This window comes from Chenopodium quinoa, unplaced genomic scaffold, assembly GCF_001683475.1.
Source record: "Chenopodium quinoa cultivar QQ74 unplaced genomic scaffold, ASM168347v1, whole genome shotgun sequence".
NCBI classification, from domain to species: Eukaryota; Viridiplantae; Streptophyta; class Magnoliopsida; order Caryophyllales; family Amaranthaceae; genus Chenopodium; species Chenopodium quinoa.
Genome location: NW_018742205.1, coordinates 292,864 through 313,998, shown reverse-complemented (window position 1 = coordinate 313,998; position 21,135 = coordinate 292,864). Strand labels below are relative to the sequence as shown.

Genomic DNA, 21,135 nt, shown 5'->3' with positions numbered 1-21,135 from the left:
GTCTAAAAAAGTTATCCTATCCACAGTAATATTTGTTCTCTCGTCAAAAAAAAAAAAAAAAAAAAAATATTGTTCTCGTAATTCATCAATGTACTTTTAAAAAAAAAAAAACCCTGAAGCCTGAGAATTGGATAACAGTCTGACAAGGGAGCTCAGATCATGCCAACTGTTACCTTTTTCTTACAGTTTTTAGCAAGCGTGCAGGTGTATTGTAAGATATTTTGGATATTGTAATTTTTTTTTTTTACAAGGGATATTGTAATTACTCCGTAACTATTAATACCTCCGTTTATTATTAGCACCTCCGTTTATTAATAATGTTGATTACTATTGAGTATTGACCATTCTACATTAAATTACACATTGCGGTCATCATTAAGGTACGCCTGGTTAATATTTAGGAATTGAGGTAGTAATGTAGTATTCACATATCTCAATTCTCATATCGGAGTCATGTAGTGTTGCAAGGATGGACTATACTTCGTATTATACAAGTATTATACTTTGTAATCAATATATCACGTGTTGTATGTCTATACATTTATTAATTTTTAATTTGTATCGATGATAATTAAACTGATCTGATTTTGACATGAAAAAAGGAGAAAGATTTATTCATAAGAAACATAATTAAATTCTAATTGTGTCATGTCAGTTCATATCAGACAAATAGTTTTCCTCCAAACCTATAACATTATGAATGGCTTATCCATAAAATTTGGAAGAGCCAATAAAAATTGACTACTCAGCATCAATAACAGTAGTAACTCACTATCTTCCAGCATAGAAGAGGGTCCAAAATCCCTTTAGGTACCACTAAATTATCTCTTTAGTGGGACATTTGTTAGCTGTAGGCCTGTATATCCTGCCTTGCCCACAAAATCATTTTATGTGATGTTGTTCAATATTGCTATCCCTTATTTATTCATGATTAGATGTCTCCATGAAGAGGAACTAGATGTATGTAGTGATGAATATCGAGTCGGGACTCGGGATCATAACTCGTGTATCATCTTATATCGTGATATTGTCATACTCCGTATATATATTATAAAACGCGAGTAAAATAGGATAATGAACATAATCAGGTGATATCTTAAATGATTATAGTCATGTACATAGTGTATCTCACATCGCTCTCCTTGTACTAATCTTACATTACTTCAAAAGAACCTAATAGAAAAGGACAACCATGTGATTCTTGTCAATTTCTCATTTGGCTTATTTATTTACCCAGCATTTAGATTCCAGTAAGAAATTTTGCCCAAAATGAAATTCAAATTTGCTATGCATAAACTTTATCTTCCATGAATTGAAAGAAAATCTATGGTTAGATAAATTACGAAGAAAAATAAAGATATTTTTGTTTACATAAACGCTCTGATATTCATATAAGTAAGATGGTATAGTATTTGAACAAAATACATCACATCCATAACCAAAATACAAAATCATCAGAGCAGGATAGGATTTCATAACTTTTAAACACTGATCTTCCCAAGTGACTTATCGCCCACGAACTCTATGAACACGATCAAGTAATTATTACACAGCAGAGTAAGCAAGCAGAGTCTTTTTACTAGCATAAACTACGACTTAATTATATTATAGCTACTAAATAGCCTGCCTCTAGTTTCACTGGTGTATGTATATGTAGTAATTAACTAGGGCGGCTTAATCTTCTTTAAGGTATCAAGGGTGCTGGGGTTTCTCCAGGTCCTCAAGAGGACGGAAAAAGGTCTTCTGCTCCAGCACAGACTCGTAGCCAGCATTTGAGGGTGAAATGCGGAAACCACGGTCTGCAGCTGCGTTACTCTCAGCAGTAGGTCCAAAAACCCCGGTGCTAGGATTTGGAGACCAGTACTTATCTGATTGAGGCTGAATCACATCATCTGGCACCACAGCTGGGCGGACATGATCATCGACGTTCTTGTCATACACTGAAGCATGAAGAGACCTCCTACAAATCATATCATAAATCATGTTGAGCAGAAACGTTTTTGTCACAACTTTAATTAACCAAGTGGCCAACTAAAGCAATTGTATTGTCAATAAAATTGAACAAGATAGCCAATCAATTTTTTAGAAGACAAATAATGTATTCCTGTTCCTAGTCTTTCTACTATGAACTCATTAACACGTATGCATTTGACAATCAATTTCTTTACATGTGATATAATCTTCTTCCCTAATTGAACTAAACTAATATGTTTTCCTAGTCTCCTACCCATCACCAACTCATTGACACATCTGAATTTGACAATAAAAAACTTAAGTAAGCACATCAACGGAATATCCTCTTCGTCCCTTGTATATGATAGTCAAGGACACTTAACAGGCCATAACAAGTTAACAACCAACTTTCACGAGTAACTCAAATCGAGATTATCAAGGACAATAATTAGTAATTAATTATCTCGTACAAGATGCATGCTAATTACAACATACTTCGTATGTAACAAGATACAGAGACCGCAACAGCAGCTGAGACGACCCATGTGTCTAAAGATTGAGAATAACTAACTGGGAATAAAATATGATGGGGTGACGAGCAACTATGCAAGATGCACTATGACGGATGATGGGCACACTGCACACACATCTAAAGAAATTGACAATCAACCGGCCAACTACTTTGGCAATTAATTATTCATTTGGCATATTTCATGCTTAAGCATAACCTTGTTTTTACAGAAAACAGACAAGACCCACATATATCTGATCTTGACATCAACGCATTTGTGCTGGATTCTAGGTAAACCTTTTATCTACGGACTTTACAAAGAAAAAAATGTACCGCGATTAACTTACTAGTATTTAACCAAATGAGGCTTCATGTCAATACTGTACTTCTTTGGGTATTTGCAATTAATTTATCAAGGGTAATCCGGCCATCTTTCCATGATCAATAGGCAAATTCATTTGCGAAAAATAAGTTTTAAACAAGGATGTTTATGGCAAGAAAGAGAGAACCATAACGAGTACTAAGCTAAGGTTTCAAAGTTAATAAACCACCCACGAAAGAAACCAACCAACTAACCTCATGACAAGCTGTATACTACCTATTCACACCAAATTTGTAAATAAAATGCTAGAAATTTCTCAGTATCATCTAACACACAAATTTGTTGGTCATTTGGCCCATCTAAATACGTGTTAAACACACAATTGCAATTAGTTGCAACCAAATATTGCAATCACCTTGCCTCATTGAGATAAGCATATAGCAACACATTACCTAGCCTCAGAACTCGTTCAAAAAGACAATATTATATTTTAACCCAAGCTAAATAAAAAAAATACAATGTTTAGAATACTCCAAAAAAAGAATCCAATATGGTTAGGCTTGACCACTAAAATGCAACACTAGAATCATGAAAATGACATAAAGCTTATATTATGGCTAATCTTCGCACACGAACTATCCACATGACTACAATTGTTCATGACAGTAGCATGTACGGAGTATTATGATCAAACCTCCTCTTTTTATATTACAAACTAAGACCAAGACAGCCAAGAAAGTCAATTCAAACAATTCGTTTACTTAATCTAATCTCTAAATCAGGTATATTCTCATAAATCTGCCCACCGATTTTAAGGTATCATGCGTTTGTCAACATGTTTATTGTCAATTATTCAACTAAACTCCATATTATTTTAGAAAAAAAAAGAGACTAGAATTGAAATTCCTTTCTATATTATACAACTTATTCTATAAATAGTAAATTATTAACCATTCACAAAATTACCAATATTTGATACTTTACTTTCCACCAGTAATTTTCCAAACAAGACAACACTTTATGCAGTGAATTTTCTAGATATGACCATGAATTGAGCTGAAGTAATTTCCCTAAAAATCTACAAAAACATCTAAAATAAACTTACCACTGACAGTTGTTTATTCACAGAAAACTTTCCTAGTGTCAGAAACCCGGAAACTTGCATTATAATAGGCATCTGAAAATTACTTGTTCAAGTATGTCACAAAGGATCAAAAGGCAACTATGCACCGTGTCACAACTTGTGAAACGCTAAACATCGCCCGCAAATCTCCACATAAAGCCCACAAATTTGAAATGAAATGACATTTTTGCCCTCAACATCAAAAACACACTTTTATCTTAAAACACACTGTTATGGCTAATAAACGGGAAGTGGCGGCACCGGAGGCGGTGTCGCGGTGGAAGTAAACAAAGTCGCCGGATCGCGAAGGAGCCGTGGTGGCAGCGCCCCACCCAGGCGCCACAACCAAGGCTACTGGCGCCTGCCCAGGCGCCGCCACCGTGGCGGTGGCATCCTGGCCAGGCGCCAGTAGCCTTTTTTTTTTTTTTTTTTCAAATTTTTTTTAATTTTTTTTTCAATTTTATTTTTCCTATTTTTTTTTTAAAATGTATTTTGTTTTTTGGATTTTCTTTGCAATTTTTTTCTTTATTATGTTTTTGTTTCCTAAATTTTTTTATTATTTTGGTTTTTTCTTTCTAATTTTGTTTATTTTTTGAATTTACTAAAGCATATTTTCAAAATAAATTAATATTTTTTTTTGTTTTTTAAAAAAAAAAATTCAAATTTATCAAAATTCAAACAAAAAAAAAAAAAAAAAACCAAAACGAAAAAAAAGATTTAAAAAAAATATACCGAGGAGGTGGCGCCTGGCCAGGACGCCACCACCGTGGCTGGGGCGCCTGGCCAGGACGCCACTACCATGGTGGCGGCGTCCTGGCCAGGCGCCCCAGCCACGGTGATGGCGTCCTGGCCAGGCGCCTCATCCACGGTGGCGGCGTCCTGGCCAGGCGCCCCATCCACGGTGGCGGCGTCCCGGCCAGACGTTCGCCGCCAAAACTTGATTTTTAACCACTTCAGACCTCGTTTTCCGGCTACGACGGCGGCTCTTTGGTGTCCCTCGGCGATCCGGCGCTGTTCCACATTTTGGGTGAGACAAAATTTCGTTTTAGGTTAAAATTAGAACAAGGGCAAAGTTGTCAAAATTTTATAAATTGTGGGCTTTATGTAGAAAAACGCGGGCGATGTTTAACAAGTCCCCAAAACTTTAATCAACTAAGCTGACCGGCATTTATAGTAGTACGGAACATATATCACTCAATTACTCTACTTGTGCTACGGAAAAGGCAAAAATCGAGATCAATATAGGCTTATTCACTCCCTATTATTTGGTTTCGTAATATAACTGCTTTTATTCGAAACTAACCAGACAATTATTTGTAGACGGAGGGAATAATAATAAAGCAATACTCTAACAATATAGGTCATTTTCACACTTAAATTAGCATTAACCCCGAAGAAATGGATTTAACACAAATAACCATATTTTAACCCAAGAAGGCAACAATCAATTACCAACATCATAACATTTTATATAAAAAGAAAATGAAACTACAACCACCAAAATTCTTCTAAAAATAAAAAAAAATTTAAAAAAAATCCAAAATTGAAATTAATAAAAGAGAGAAAATTCCACAATATTATACGGAGAATCGGAGGAAAAAAAATAAAGGGGGATCATACATAATACATTCATCATTTCATCCCCAACCTTCAACAACGAAACACCCAAAATATAAATTAGTTCAAAAATGGTCATTTGTTTTGCAAGGATTTCAAAAATAGTCATAAAACAGTTTTTAAAGCAATAAATAAAATAAAATCCTTAAATAAAAAATGCCCATCAAAACCAACGTAAAAAAAATCAAAATCCCACCAAAAAAAAACAGAGTGATCATGAAAAATAAAATGAAAAATGATGAAAATTAAACAATGAAATTATGTAATTAATAATAAAAAAAAAATATATACCTAGAAGCAGGAGCAGCAGCAGAAAGGGAGCGAGTTGGTTGATAAACGATTTGAGTGAGGAATCGTTTTCCAATGGTGGTAACTCCACGGCAACTAGAATTAGCGGCCATACAATCAAAGTTAATTTCTGGAAAGTTTGAGAGAATTTGAACTGAAAATATGAGAGAAATGGAAAGATATGTTTATCTGTTAATTTAGCCTCTAACCAAACAGGGGTTTATATAGACCCAGAAGAGATGATTTGGTACGGAAATTAAAATAAAAAAGGGATTTGATTTTATTTGAAAAAGAGATAGATAGAGAGAGAAAGAGTGAGTGTGAAGGTTGTTGCCTCGGTTCCCACCTACCCCCGTACGTTTTGTGTTGTACTGCTACTACATTCAACCTTTTTTTTTTTTAATGAGAGAAGTTTGGAGACAGTTAGGATTAACGGTGGATAACGGAGGTGTTACTATACGTCGCCATTACGGACAAGATACTAGATGGGCATGGGTTGGGTTGTGTTGTGTTGAAAATTTTGTTTTTAATTATAACCAAAATTCCATTTAATGATAATATACTTGTAAAAAATAAGTGAAAATTAATGATTTAACCAGTAAATACTCCGTGTAATTTCAATTCAGTATATATTAGAAAGGTGAATAAAACCTTATTCGTAATCCATCAACCTTAAAAGTAAAAATAAAAGATTAAAAATAATATATACAGTATTAAATACTTCCTCCGTTTCTTTTTAGTTGACACTATTCTTTGGTCATGTTTGTCAATGCACAAATTCAACTATTAATATCTTTAATTATCGATAAGTAAAATTTATGAAAAGTTGATATTTTGAAAATATATATCGTGACGAATCTAATAAGATCCCACACAAATATAATTTTCATTACTTATAAAGCACGAAACATGGTCAAAGAAGAGTGTGTGAATAGTGCTAAAGTCAAAACGTGTCAACTAACATAAACGGAGGTAGTAGTTGATTAAGAATTCACTCTGTATTATGTAGTATGTTAAGTTGATTACATAAATAAAGGATAAAGAAGATATTTTCCGTTAAATAAGTGTGAGTTGGGAAGATGGGGAGGTTGACGGTGTTGGTTGCATGTCATAACGACGTCGGTTATAATTAAAATAGGAAGGGTAGATTTGGGTGAGATGACAGTGAGCCACGTTTGATTGTCGTCTTAGCCAATATTCAATTCCTACACTTGGAATTCTTTTGGAAAATACAATGGATAAGATTAGGGACAATGGTTATGACTAATGAACCCAATATTTTGATTTCTTGAATTATCTAAGCATAATGTGCTATGTTCATTTCAACTCATTTAAGTTGATCGAAATTTACTTATTTAAGAAATAATCAGATTAGATTAAATCTTATTATTTTATTTACTTCTATTAATAGTAAGACATCTATAATTTGATAATAAAATATTTTAATATTTTCTTATTTGAAAAGTGCTTATTATAACAAATTACTTATATTTCATTTGAAATTTTTATACCTTAGAATTTAATGTAAAAAAAAGGTCAAACTAAGGCCAAATATGAAATTAGGTCAAAGCAGACATTAGATGATGAAGTGAATTGACCATTACCTTAAGTTGGCTTGAAGGCATTATTGGTAACTATGGTTGAACCGCTGAAGGGCATGACTGCATGAGTTTTACTGCATTATGTAGAGAAATTTTTATTTTTAACTTTTTATAATTTAACATTATTCTTAATAAATTTATATGATTATTTTTATCAATTTCTTTTTTACCTTTGGTAAGGGAATGTTCTACTTATCATATCTTATTTTCACTTATTTTAGATCAAATAATTAAGTTTAGAAAAAATATGTTTTAATAAGCTTTTAATAATTGTAAAAATATGTGCTTAATGTTTAATATGAGATCAAATAGAATCTCAAAATAGGTTGTTTTGAATTGGACAAGAATATAGATTCGGATCGAAATTGGAATCTCTATGATTTTAGAATTGCGATCACCGATCTTTTGGTTTAATTATTTATAAGTAACACATAGATATTTGTCAATTTGGTTGATGTGTCAAACACATGTAGCACATGAAAATTCTAAATATTGCCCAATATGGCCTTATTATATTCTTAACAACGTACTTATAATATAAAATGGTAACAAATTAGAAGGGAAAAGAAATACTTTAATTAAAAAAAACAATGATAAACCAAAATAATTAAATAAGCAATCCAAAGCAAGTTCCACGAGGAGCTAGCTTATGAACCAAAAAGGGGCACCACAAGAACCACGAGCGTCTCGTCTATAGAACACACGTTATATGAAGAAATCACGTATGTAATTATTGTAATACGGAGTTGTAGGTTTATTTTTTATTTTATTTTTTTTTAATTTTTTAATTTAATCTTACATTTACTATTTGCATAAATATTATGAAAATAGATGATTAGATGTAAGAAAAAATTAGATTAATATAAGAAAATGTGTTAAAAAAAAATAATTTTGAGTTTGTAAATAGTGTGAATTTGTTTTAAAGTTAATATTTTGAAAGTACATAATAATTAAGACAAATTTAATAAGTTGTATTTCGTGAAGTATAAATGGAGTACAAACAACAATTGTCAAAAAGGTTTTGTAAATAGTGCCAAATTTGAATATACTGTATTACTTAATAAAGGTTTTTAAAATATTTCAAAATAAGTTTAAAGTAACTCAATTAGATGAACTACAATACATGGCTAATTTTAATAATGAGCTACTCCCTCTGTTTCCTTTTTAATATTACATTTTAACTTTAATGGTCGGCGTTTAAAAATTCAGACTATAAAAACATACTATTATGAAGATCAAATTATCATATCATGAGAGAGATGTGTTATTGGATTTGTCTCAAAAAGAATTTCCAAAATATCAATCTTGTAAAAATATGCATTGGACGCCATGAAGGTCAAAGTGTAACAATAGAAATAAACGCAGGGTGTATTGATTAATTATGTGATTCCATATCTTTATTTATATTTAATTTAATCTAATTTTTAAAGAAAATGATTCCATTTATTCCTATCCATTATCGATTTTATTTCTACTTAAACTATATTCTGAGATGCAAGGTGATCATGAACTTCAATTTGTTTAATATAAAAACCAATTAGCACCGATTCTTCTTCCTCAAATCCTTTATTTTAATGTTTCCCTAAAAACAAACATTTTATTTTAATGTTTTTTTATTTTAATTGGGTGCAAGAAAGCATAAATTCTATAAAAATTATTCCATAATTTCTTATGTTATGAGAATAGTCATTTTAGATAAAAACTATATTATTCCATCTAATTCGTGTAAAAGCCGCGTTGATCTTTCCTCCTATCACACTTTATTAATCATATATAAAAATCGAACTTAGTATAAAATATATTATAGAATAAAGTCATTGGTACGTGTTTCATTCATATAACTTTATCATGAAGTTCCATCTCGTACAACATTAAAATAAAATTTCATGGAATAAAGAAGTAACGTTGAGAATGGTAGAACTTTTTTCTTTTTTAGGGCTTATGCTTTCAGATAATTCCACGTAATTAAGGAAGACCATCAAAAGATTAAAAAGAAGCCAAAGAATATTATACAACATAAAGTTTTCTTAATTTATACTTTAGCAAGCCTTCAAGTATTCTATAGTTCTATGTTTACTAGCTAGTTAATACTAATACTGAATCCATCATTTTGATCATATTGTAGTTATATGATCGATCGAATTAATGTTCTGTTTTTTTTTTAAATTAAATTAGATACAAAGTTTGTTGTGATAATTAAAAAAAAAAAAAACAAGAAGATGCATGTCTTAAAAAAAAATCAAATAAAATAGTAACAAAAAAGGCAAAAATAAGTCAATAAATTATTAAAAAGTAAGAATAGTCGTCAAATTTTATATTCCTAGAATTTAAGGGTAGATGATACTACATACACCTTCCATCCCATTGGAAGGGTTTATTTTCATGGTACGTTGTCGTATGTGGATATGGCCAAATGGGGTATGAGTCATACTGAGGTCCGAGAAGATTAGGGTTGGACACGGGCTGTTAAGTGATTTAATTAGGACTATTAGGAGTCAAGCTTAGAAACAAGTTTTATATATTTAGTCCTCTTGACTAATTAATATGTTACTCTTTGTATTAGGAGCCAAATGTCAATATCAATACATCTAATTATCTAAATACTTAATTAAACAAATACCCGCGGTCCCCCAAAATAAATAAATTATTAATCAATAATCGTAAGACGAATTCTTTTTAGGTGATTTAATTTTGAACAGCAAGAACCCATGCCTCATGAAATTCAAAGATTTTGCTTGTACATCAACTCTTACGTATGTGACATAGTCATTTTCTTATCGAAGATATAGATTTGATTACAATAATCTAAGGTACACTTACATTAACAACAAATTTGGAGAATCAAATGATAGAAAATGAAATAGAATCGCCATGAATTGTGCTGTCAAATTCAACAGATTAAAGTAAAAGGTATAAATCTATAATATTTTTGTATTTCTTAAAATTAACCTCCCAAATATTATGCGCCATTTCTTAATCGAAAGCTAAGGTGATACTCAGTATGAATATATGATGACAAGATATGAAAATAATGATATTGATATTATCAAAATGAAGTAATGACCTCCCCAAATAAAAACTATGCATCTGTTTAATTGTTCTTTTCACATGGAAGTTTTCACACTAAAGTCTCAACATTATGTGGTCCTTTTCATGATGTTACTACCGTTCATGATCTTTTCATCCTTTGTGTGTATTTTTTTTTTTTTTTTTTTTTTTTTATTTTTATAAATGAAATAGTTAACCTTGGTTGAGGAAAAAGTTAGATTTAACAGAAATTTAACGGAAAAACATCATTAAGGTCACGGTTAAGAACTTTTAAAAGTATATGGTTATCAAAGATAATTAAAAAAAAAAATTGACTATCATTGGAATTAAGCAAAAATAGAGGGCTACTATTAAGAATTTCCCAAAAATAAAATATCGTAAATATAATTTAGGTTCAAAAAATATCTGCTTAGGTTAGCAAAAATAAGTTATAAGTAAGTTCAATTAAAATAAATTCTAATGAGTAAGTTACAAATATTATAACATACGAAGTATCTTAAACATGGAAAAATAAATTGAAGTTTAGCAAGAATTAATAAAGTTGATTAAATATAAGCTAACCTTGCTCCGGACCATGGCTGGGAGCTGTCGATCATCACCTACGAGAATAGCATTTCTTAGACCAGGAATTTGTAAGGGAATTGCAGACTCGCATTCTTTGAGCTGTGCAGCTTCATCTGTGATCACCATATCAACAAAAGAAGTCACTTTGATGGCGCCTGAAGCAGTGCAAAATATTAACCGAGCATTACCCAAGCAAAAATCTCTTGTCTTCGAGGGTCATTCGAAGCAGATCAACAAGCTTAATCATCTCTTTTGTCACAAATAGTGGTAAACATGAAGTTGGCATGTGAGTATAGAGAATCTCAGCACAAAACATCAACCGGTTAGCTAAAGTACTGAATGTCTTCCTCACAAACTCCTCAAAAGTCATATACAGTTCTTCATCATCTTTTGCTTCACCATCTTCTTCTGAATGCCTGCTACCTTGACCGCCTGTCCTTAAACCTTTCTTATTCTTCACTTCATTTTCTCTCACGGACTGAATGATAACTCTCTTCCATACCTTTGTAATATTCATTCTTTCTTCTTTCAGTTTTATGGCATTGGTTACTTCCACAATGTCACCACTTTCACTTTCATCATCAGAACTATAATTACTCTCAGATTTCTTGTCAGCGTTAGACTTTCTGACCTGTACCAAATAAGCCTCATACTGTACTTGGGGGTTTTCGAGTAAAGATATTAATGAATTCAGACTCCCCTTCCATCCTGCTAACGGTACCAGACATTCATCAAGTAATTTCACCCGGTATTTAAGAAATACGTCTACAAGCTCATAATGATCATTAATTTTCATCCTTTCTTCATTTCCAAACAGGACTATATCTCCCAGGCCATAACTTTCATATTCGAGTGACTCTATGACTAGAGTTATAAGCTTTTTCGCGACTTGGACCACTGCTATGTTGGTAGGTGCACAAGTTAGTGTTGTGCAAAACTTCAGCTTAAGTAGTACAAAAAGCAATGAAGCAACTGTCTTGGTCTTCCCTGTCCCGGGAGGCCCCCAGATCAGCTTCACATTGTACTCCTGGTGTGGGCATTTTGCCAAGCAAACACTGCTCAAAACAGCTTCTGTCTGAGACTCATTTAGTCCAAATGATCCAATATGGCCGGAAACTACTGATCCTTGAACATTTAAGATTTTTTCGGGGATGCAAATAGAACAATCATCATCTGCCTGTTAGTATCAGATAAATATGATGAAAAAGGAATTAGACTTCAAAAACTATCCTGTTTTCTTCGCCTTACAAAAATGTATCAGTTTAGTTGTTTAGATTAGATTTCCTTGAAAAATCAATTTAGATCAGTAAAAAAAAAACTATAATCGCGTCTGAAAACTCTAGAAAAGCAACAAAAATCTGTTTACATCAGTTTTAGGTGAAGAGAATAATAGTTCAAGAAAACAAGATATAAGAAGGTTACTTACTGAAGAGTTGTGTTGCAGCACACTTTTAATAAGACCTAAATTTTTGCTTTGAGGATCAGGATTTAGTGCCTTCCATATTCTCAAATTGGTTGTAATGTTCAGCAAGTAGGTAACAAATAGCCTCCCTTGTTTCTTGGTAAGTAAATCGCGATCAATCTTCTCCGATGATAATATCTCCATATTATTTGCACCTTCCTTTGACATTGAGACATAAGCAAAATGAAATGACTTATCAGGTTTGAGTAAATCTTCTATGCTTCTAGGCCTTCGAGTTGTCACAGCAAAAATGTCACCAGACTCTGGCACGTAATGTACGTCTTGGCTAATATCATTACTTATCTTTTTGGTCGAAATTTCATAGTATAAGTCTATAGGAGGCTTATAGGCCGCAGAAAGCCAAATACTGGAGATCTCACAAGCAGGGGCATGGCTAATTGATTCCAGGCCGGAACAGTATTCTGTGCGAGTCTCCTCTATAAGAGGCAACTTGAATGAGTTGAAGTAATGAGCAATTGATGAGAATTCGTCAGGTATCTGATGTACCTGCTTAGCCAAGAAAAATCATTTCAAGCATAAATTTACTGGCTTAATTATGCATTAAATTGGCTAAATCTCCCGTGTACACATCAATTAAAGCTTGTAACTAAATGACACTTCAATGCTTAAATTGCATGGTAATTGATGACAATTTCTTATGAGCTAAAGAGATATTTAAGCATGCTTAAATTATCATAGAACCCATTTGGGTCTAAGCCGGTACAATCCAATGTAGAGCAACTAGGATATTGTGTGACAGTAATGTACCTCTAAGGCTAAGGTAATAATTCTATAGGACGACAATTAGACCAACTTCCATTAAGAATGATACGTGAAATTTAGAAGAAGCTAAGCCATGGCAACAGAGAGGTTGAAATTGAAGTGGCAAAATATAGATGGTGTTCAACATCACATGGAAAACTTGGTAAGTTCGCCTTACTCTCTCCTCTGTTTTCTCGCTTCCTAAAATTTTGCACGAGTACATTTCCACATGATGCAATAATAAGGAATGGAGGGAGTACGTCAGTATGTCCTATGTTATGTTTTATACGAAGTCCTACGTATTAAGCATGTTGCCTCATCTTAACTCAATCACAGGATGCAACCATAAAACAACAATGCAAGAACATTTCATCAAATAATTATCTAAAGCATATAGTAGATGACCAGAAAACATGAATATTGAATATATATCTATGAATAAAAAAAACATCGTTACAATCATATATATATAGGCAGCAACATGCAGCAAATAAGAAGAAATAAAATGAACATTGTACCTTGTATGTGTAGAGATATTCGTTGAGAACGTTTCTGATAGTCCATGAAAATACCAATTCTAAAAGGTATGGATTATTCCCTCCAACTCCTTCTTCCTTCTTTCTAACGCTGAGCTTCATCATTTTCGACTTCGATTATTGTCAACTGCGAAAATTTATGTAAAAAATAAATTATACTTGTAAAAATTCAGTGTATCTCTTCCCTCTTTCTTTTCTTAGAGGTTATATATTTTTAATCTTTGATTTCAAAAACTAAATAGAAAGCAACTTTAGCTTTTGATGATTCAATTGGATGTTAGAAATTCTGATTCTCCAATTAAGGTGCTTTACTTGGAAGACTTAACGTAGACTTGGTTATTAGTACAAGTTGCTTTTGTCATTAGTTGTTTTCATCGTCACCTTTCCCTGTTGCCTGTATGTTCATAATCAATGTAATTTCTTTAACTAACTTAAATTTTATGTGTCGGCATAACAAGGCCCATTTTATTTATTTATATTTTCCAACGTTTACAATTCTATTATACGTAGAAAAAAAAAAATTAATAAAAATAAAAAAAAAGGTTTGTCATCAACAATACTAACTATGATTTGGGTCGGAACAATAATATATCGTGTGAAAGGGAGCAACATCACCATGAATTGAAAGCCGAATCATTATCAACTATTAGGTGCATTGCGTGTCATAAATAACACCTACAAGTCTACAACTTAAGATGGGTATCCAAAGAAATACAAAGTTTTGAGCTAAATCCTTTAAAGTATTTAACAATATTCTTATCATATTCTACAACACTAATGAACAATAATGGTTATAAATCATATTTTCACATCACTAGTAACAATAAAATTGTACGGAGTACCTATTAGAGTATAAGCCCATAATAGTAGTAACTAGATTTAAGGCAAAATATTTATAGTTAAACTTAACATTTAATATTTGATCGAAATAACAAAATATTAAGGCATAATATTTTTTTTAAAATTTTTACAATTAAGGTTCACACATATACAAAGCAGACTTCTAAATTATGATCATTATTCATCGCATTCAAGAATTTCATGGTATTCAAATTCTAAAATATACTTCTTTGTCTGCAAAAGTTTTAAGTTTATTTGTGTGGAACATTAGATGAGTTTATATAAGATTGAAAAAATATTGGATTTAAAGTGGTGATAAAGTTTATTAGATATGATAAATTTTATTAACGTAGAAGTTAATCTTTTAGCCGAACAATTTTTTTTTTTTTTGCTGGAAAAAGAGAAAAGATATATTTTTAGTTTCAATGATTTTCTCTTATTTTTTGTATCTAATCCAAAACTGATATTTTTTATAATTGAACGTGATTTCATAAATTTTTTATTAGTATTTTTTAAAAAATATATTTTATTATAATCACTTATCATATTTCATTATATCAAAAAAATTATGGACCACTAACATTAGAGACATTATGATTGTTTTATTATTAAAATAAAGGTTATTATGTTGAAATAAAAGTCATTGCGAGTTTGTGACATTATAAAAGCTATAAGAGGTTTTTTTTTAATGAAAATTTTAATATACTGGTGAGTATGAATAATAAAGGTCACTATGTTAATATTATGGTTATATGTTCAATTTAATATCGTACTTAAGGTTCACACTAACATTAAAGGCACACGAGTTTTAATAAAGGTTACTATATTATGTTAAAAATAAGGTTACTACGTTAAAATTAGGGTCACTATGTTCAATATAGCGTCAGTTGCATGTATATAAACCTTAGGTCCACGCAAGATTTTTCTGTCAATTGAACGTGAATTTCATTTTTTAAGTTTAATAGTATTATTTTATATATACGAAATAAAATAAATCGTTTCTTTTCTATTAGATAAAATTTTCAATTGTAAATGAAAATATTTTATTTTTATAATAAATTTAATACTTTAATTTTAATCCTACGTGGCGCTTTAAAATAATAATCCTACGTGACATAATCCTATACGTAACGCTCTAAAAATACTAATCCTAGATAGCGCTTTAATAGTTTTTACATAATTAAAATCTTACGTAGCTCTCTAATATATATATATATATATATATATATATATATATATATATATATATATATATATATATATATATATATATACTAGATGAAGCCCGTGCGATGCACGGTTTGTTTGTATTATTTACAACTTATATTTTTTCATATGTTTGTGATAAAATTTGTTACTTTATTTATTCGTTATACATAGTATATCATATTATCCTTTAATATTTTTATTTTATTTATTTTAAAATAAATTGTGAATTTTCTCTCATTTGTTATATATTTATATGAAATTCCTAATATCAAAAGATAATATTTTATATTTAATTAATTTAAAATTTAAAACTGTTTTTAATTTCAATGATATTTTCTTATTAATTTCAATGATTTTTTCATAATTTTTTTATATAATTTAAAACTGTTTTTTAAGAGAATACTGATATTTTTTTTAATTGAACGTGATTTAATTTTTTTATTAATATATTTTTATAAAATATTTTATTATAATCACTTGTCATATTTTCATTATTTGTTTATCTAATCCAATTTTTTTAAAATATTGGTTGAACGTGAATTTCATTTTTTAAAAAAGTTTAATAGTATTATTTTTATACATACGCAATAAAATAAATTGTTTCTTTTCTCTTAGATAAAATTTCTAATTAAAAAAGATAGTACGTAGCATTTTATTTTTATAATAAATTTAAATTTTTAATTTTAATCTTACGCGACACTTTACAATAACAATCCTACGTGGTATAATCCTATACGTAACGTTCTAAAATTACTAATCCTACATAGCTCTCTAATAATATTTAAAAAAAAAAATTCTAGGTGTCTTTCCAAAATCTTGGGAAATTTATATATTGAACTTGATTTTATTTTTTTAATAGTATAGTTTTATAAAATATTTCATTATAATAACTTGTCATATTTTCATTATTTTTTTATCTAATCTATTTTTTGAAAAATATCAATTGAACATGAATTTCATTTTTTTAAATTTAATTGTATTTATATATATATATATACGAAATAAAATAAATTGTTTCTTTTCTCTTAGATAAAATTTCCAATTTAAAAAGGCAGTATTTTATTTTTATAATAAATTTAATTTTTACTTTTAATCTTACGTGGCGCTTTAAAATAACAATCCTACGTGACATAATCCTATACGTAATGCTCTAAAAATACTAATCTTACGTGGCGCTCTGATTTTTTAAAAAAATAAAAATCCTATGTGGTTCTCTAAAAATTCGGGAAAAAAAAGGGCTCGTCGACTCCTCTTTATATATATACTAGATTATCCCCGTACGATACATAGTTTTAATAAAAAAAATTATATTATAGAACTCGTATATACAATGAATCTTTTCAATTTTGTCATAAATTCATTGAAAGGAGATTTCTTAAAAGAAATACAGTTTGAATATTTTTCAGCAAATTTCTGGACGTTTGAATATTAGTTAAGGAATTGAGGAGAGGGAATGATAGATCTTTAAATCAAAAGAAAGGAATACAGTTGCTATTCAATTTACTATACTTCGGTTTTCTAGATTAAAGTTGTTGAAAGAACTTAATTAGCTTGTTTACAAAGTATCATACAAAAGAAAAAAAAAATCTTTCAGGAGAAAAAAAAAATCACAAAAGAATGACATCATCAATGGTTTTAGGCGGGAAAAAAATTCATAAGAAAGCGACACGTATACATTTTGAGGAGAGATGATATCAACAATATTTTGTTTTAGTAATAGTTAATAGATGATAAAGGATGTGCAGATAGGTTTTTTTTTTTTTTTTGGCAAGATAAAAAAAAAGGATATTTGTTAGTTTTTATTTTTAAATTATCTTTTATACCCCAAAATAGAGTTTTTCTAAATGAACGTGTTGAAAACAAAATAAATATTTTTATAATCCAACTGAAAATTTTTATAACTTAAATTGAACAAAATTTTAATATATAAAGTTAACCCTTTTTCCTATGTTATTAAATTAATTTTTATAAAAAACACGTTCAATCAAAATTTAAAAATATTCAATTTAATGTTCTTTTTAAAAAAATTAAAATAAATAGTGATGTGGAAATCTACATAGTGTTCAAAAACTTGGTAAAAAAAATCTTCTATATATATGGTTTTTTTTATTTTTTTTTGAATTTGTTTTTTTTATAAATCATTTTGTAAATTTTGTTTAAAAAATAATTTAAATTTTAATATTTAAAGAATAATTTTTTTATCTTTACAAAAAAAGATAATTTTTAGTTTTTTAAATAATTAAATCCTCATAAATCACTATTCATGTTTTTTAAAAAAATATATAAATCACTATTCATTTTTTTTATCTACGTGGAATTTTTTTTAAATCTCATTTGTCACTTAGGTGGTGAATGAATTTTTTAACTCTAAAATAAAAAACAAATCTAATTTTTAATTGGCCATTTTTAATTCTAAAATAAATACAAATCTAATTTTTAATTGGTCGAAATATTACCTTTGCTTATGTGGTGCACCGAATGCTCCTGAAAAATGCCTACTTTATTTAAATACTAATTTTGTGCCCGGGCGATGATCAGATGGTTGATAAAATCTTTAGTTAGAATGTTAAATACGGTCATATAATCCTTTTTGATAATGTAGGATATTTAGACCTACAATATCATATCGCTTATTTATATAGTAGTGTAATTTATTTTAAAAATATATTTAATTTATTATTCAAATAGTGTAAAATATGATATATATGATATTATTGACTTGAAATTATTTTTATTGAACTTCAATTATTTTATTGAACTGAAAGTATTTTTACCAAAATTAAAATTATTTTTACGGATTAAAATTTATTTTTACTAATTTTTTATTAATTTTTAAATAAATTAAATGTATTATAAATGGATCTTATTTTAAAGAACTTCTTAAAACGAATATTAGGATGGAAATAGAATGGATTTATATTATATTTATTAAAACTTTTGATTAATTTTATATATATGAAATATTATACCGATAATAAAACTCTATACAACAATTTTATCTTTAACAAGTTATCCAAAATTCGCTTAGTTATTATCATATGTGTCACGATAAAATCTATTTGTTGCCTACGCGGCTCGACACTTGGCGAAAAATTGGAATGCCAAGTGTTGCTGTCTCGTAGCCTGGCTGGAGACCGGCTATCTAGTTTTGTGCTCGGGTGATGCCCAGATTGATGATAAAATTTTCGGATAAACTTTTTATTTGAATGTGTAATATGGTCATATAATCCCTTTTGATAATATAGGATATTTAGACATACGTATCATATTGCTTATTTATATAATAATGTACTTTTTGTAGCTTTGTTTGTAAATAAATTTCTATGTTATTATGGACCTTGAAATGATTATTATTGAACTTAAATTATTTTTACTGAACTGAAAGTATTTTTATCAAACCAAAATTATTTTTACTAATTAAAACTTATTTGACTGATTCTCTAATATTTTTTTAAATAAATTAAATAACAATAATGTATTTTGTATGCGGCTAACCATACCATCTAGCTGGACAAAGTAACCCCTATATAACTGATCGAATAATCCCGACCCTGTAATACTAACTGAGTAACCTCTAGCATTGACTAAGTAACCTCTATCTATAACATGATTGAATAACCACTATAACACTGACCAAGTAACACTATAGCACTAACGATATTATAATAGTTGGTGACACGGTTTGACCAGTTATGTATAAAAGTTTGTGATTAAATATATTATAAATAGATCTTATTTTAAAGAAATTTTTAAAACGAATTTGATGATGGAAATAGAATTAAGTTATAAAATATTTATTAAAAGTTATGATTATTTTTGTATATTATAACATATTAGAATTTTATCGATAATAAAACTCTATACAACAATTTTATCTTAAAAAATCTATCCAAAAATCGTTTACCTAGCATTATATGTGTCACAATAATACCTGTTTATCTCCTACGTGACATGACACTTGGCGAAAAACTGAAATTCCAAGTGTTGTTGTCTCGTGGCCTGGCCGCGAGACCGATTTTATATATTAGTGATGTGATATATATTAGATTAGATTAGATTGACCGCCAATTTATTTTAACAAATAAGTCTTTTAATAATCTAAATTTATGTTTTTGGTCATTTGTGCTAGTTTCCTACCACTTTCCACCCATCATTACATTATCTACTCCTAAATTTGTAGAACCTAGCTTGACTATTGCTAATAGGCTTTTCTTTGATTGGTGTTATGAGGGATTAATGTTCTATTGCTATCATACCTTTTGGTTGTGATTGTTAGCATTATGGTATATATTAGATCTTCTTATGTCATCCTGGCTCCTTGATAATCGTCATCATTCTTGCTAAAACTAGGATGCATAGTAGTCGTTAAGATGTACCTTTCTCTAGTACCTATATATTGTCATATAAATATTACTTTTGTAAATCTATAGGTACATATTATATCAATTGCAATATTATTTGTTGGTAAGGCCATTGATAATAACAATTAAATATATACTCTTTATTCCTAGAAGTTTGACTCTTTTGACTTTTTTATGATTAGTAATACATTTTTTTTTTAACCATAATATCTTTGAATATTTATAAGTCAAAATTATAATCCGTAAAAGTTTAAATTGCAAAATGTGTCTTACCTATTGACTAGGACCATGAAAGACGATGTGTATGCAGCGGAAATGCTAATATGGTTTTACTTTGTGTATTGGCTTTGCTAAGGGAGATGAAATCCGATACATTGCCACTACCAGAATAAAAGTCTGATGAACATGAGGTCGTCAGATCAAACTTCATTTAAAGGACATTTGGGGTAAGGATTATCATTACCCTTTTCCCTTGCACAATTACTCCACTCCCAAGAAGCCCTTTACCTGTTAAACTAGTTCGAGTTGACTCTAACGGAGAATAGCCCACCCACGAGCTTTTCTTTTGGAGGCCAGGGTTGGAAGGTAAAGTCAAGCTCCAAAGTCCAACTTCAACCAATTATTTTGCAGCTTTAGATAATATAGCAGGGCTAAATGGCTAAATGCTTTGAAAGTTGACACGCAAATTGCAGCATCAAATTTGCACTTACTCTTTGAGAGTTGACTCACTGGAGAGAAATTGACCAAATTGTACACTCTCTTGAAGCTAGTAGGCGAAGAACAAGGGTGGACTAAGATGTACTCCATATAAGCTTTAGGCACTTAATTAACAACCAATATGTAATATAATTTCCCTTTCGGCTTAAACTTCTAATATTTTGATAGCAGCAAACTCCTGCAATTTTCTGGGTGTTTTTTAAGCACCAATATGTTATATA

At 29.7% G+C, this 21,135-nt stretch overlaps 1 protein-coding gene and 1 pseudogene across 1 annotated transcript; both read right to left on the bottom strand.

Moving 5' to 3' along the window:
* Nucleotides 1-1,343: 1,343 nt before the first annotated feature.
* LOC110727033 (late embryogenesis abundant protein At5g17165-like) lies at nt 1,344-6,055 on the bottom strand. Its single transcript, XM_021906568.1, has 2 exons — nt 5,818-6,055; nt 1,344-1,960 (listed from the first exon to the last, which is right to left on the bottom strand). Exons 1-2 carry the CDS (start codon nt 5,925-5,927, stop codon nt 1,693-1,695), a joined length of 378 nt encoding a protein of 125 aa, XP_021762260.1. The 5' UTR covers nt 5,928-6,055; the 3' UTR covers nt 1,344-1,692.
* Nucleotides 6,056-10,470: 4,415 nt separating this feature from the next.
* Nucleotides 10,471-13,989, bottom strand: LOC110727018 (annotated as a pseudogene).
* Nucleotides 13,990-21,135: the final 7,146 nt, after the last annotated feature.

Coding starts and splice junctions, on each gene's coding strand:
- LOC110727033 (XM_021906568.1), bottom strand. CDS start 5,927: ATGGCCGCTAATTCTAGTTGCCGTGGAGTTACCACCATTGGAAAACGA. Junction 1,961..5,817: donor GCTGCTGCTCCTGCTTCTAG/GTATATATTTTT, acceptor TATGATTTGTAG/GAGGTCTCTTCATGCTTCAG.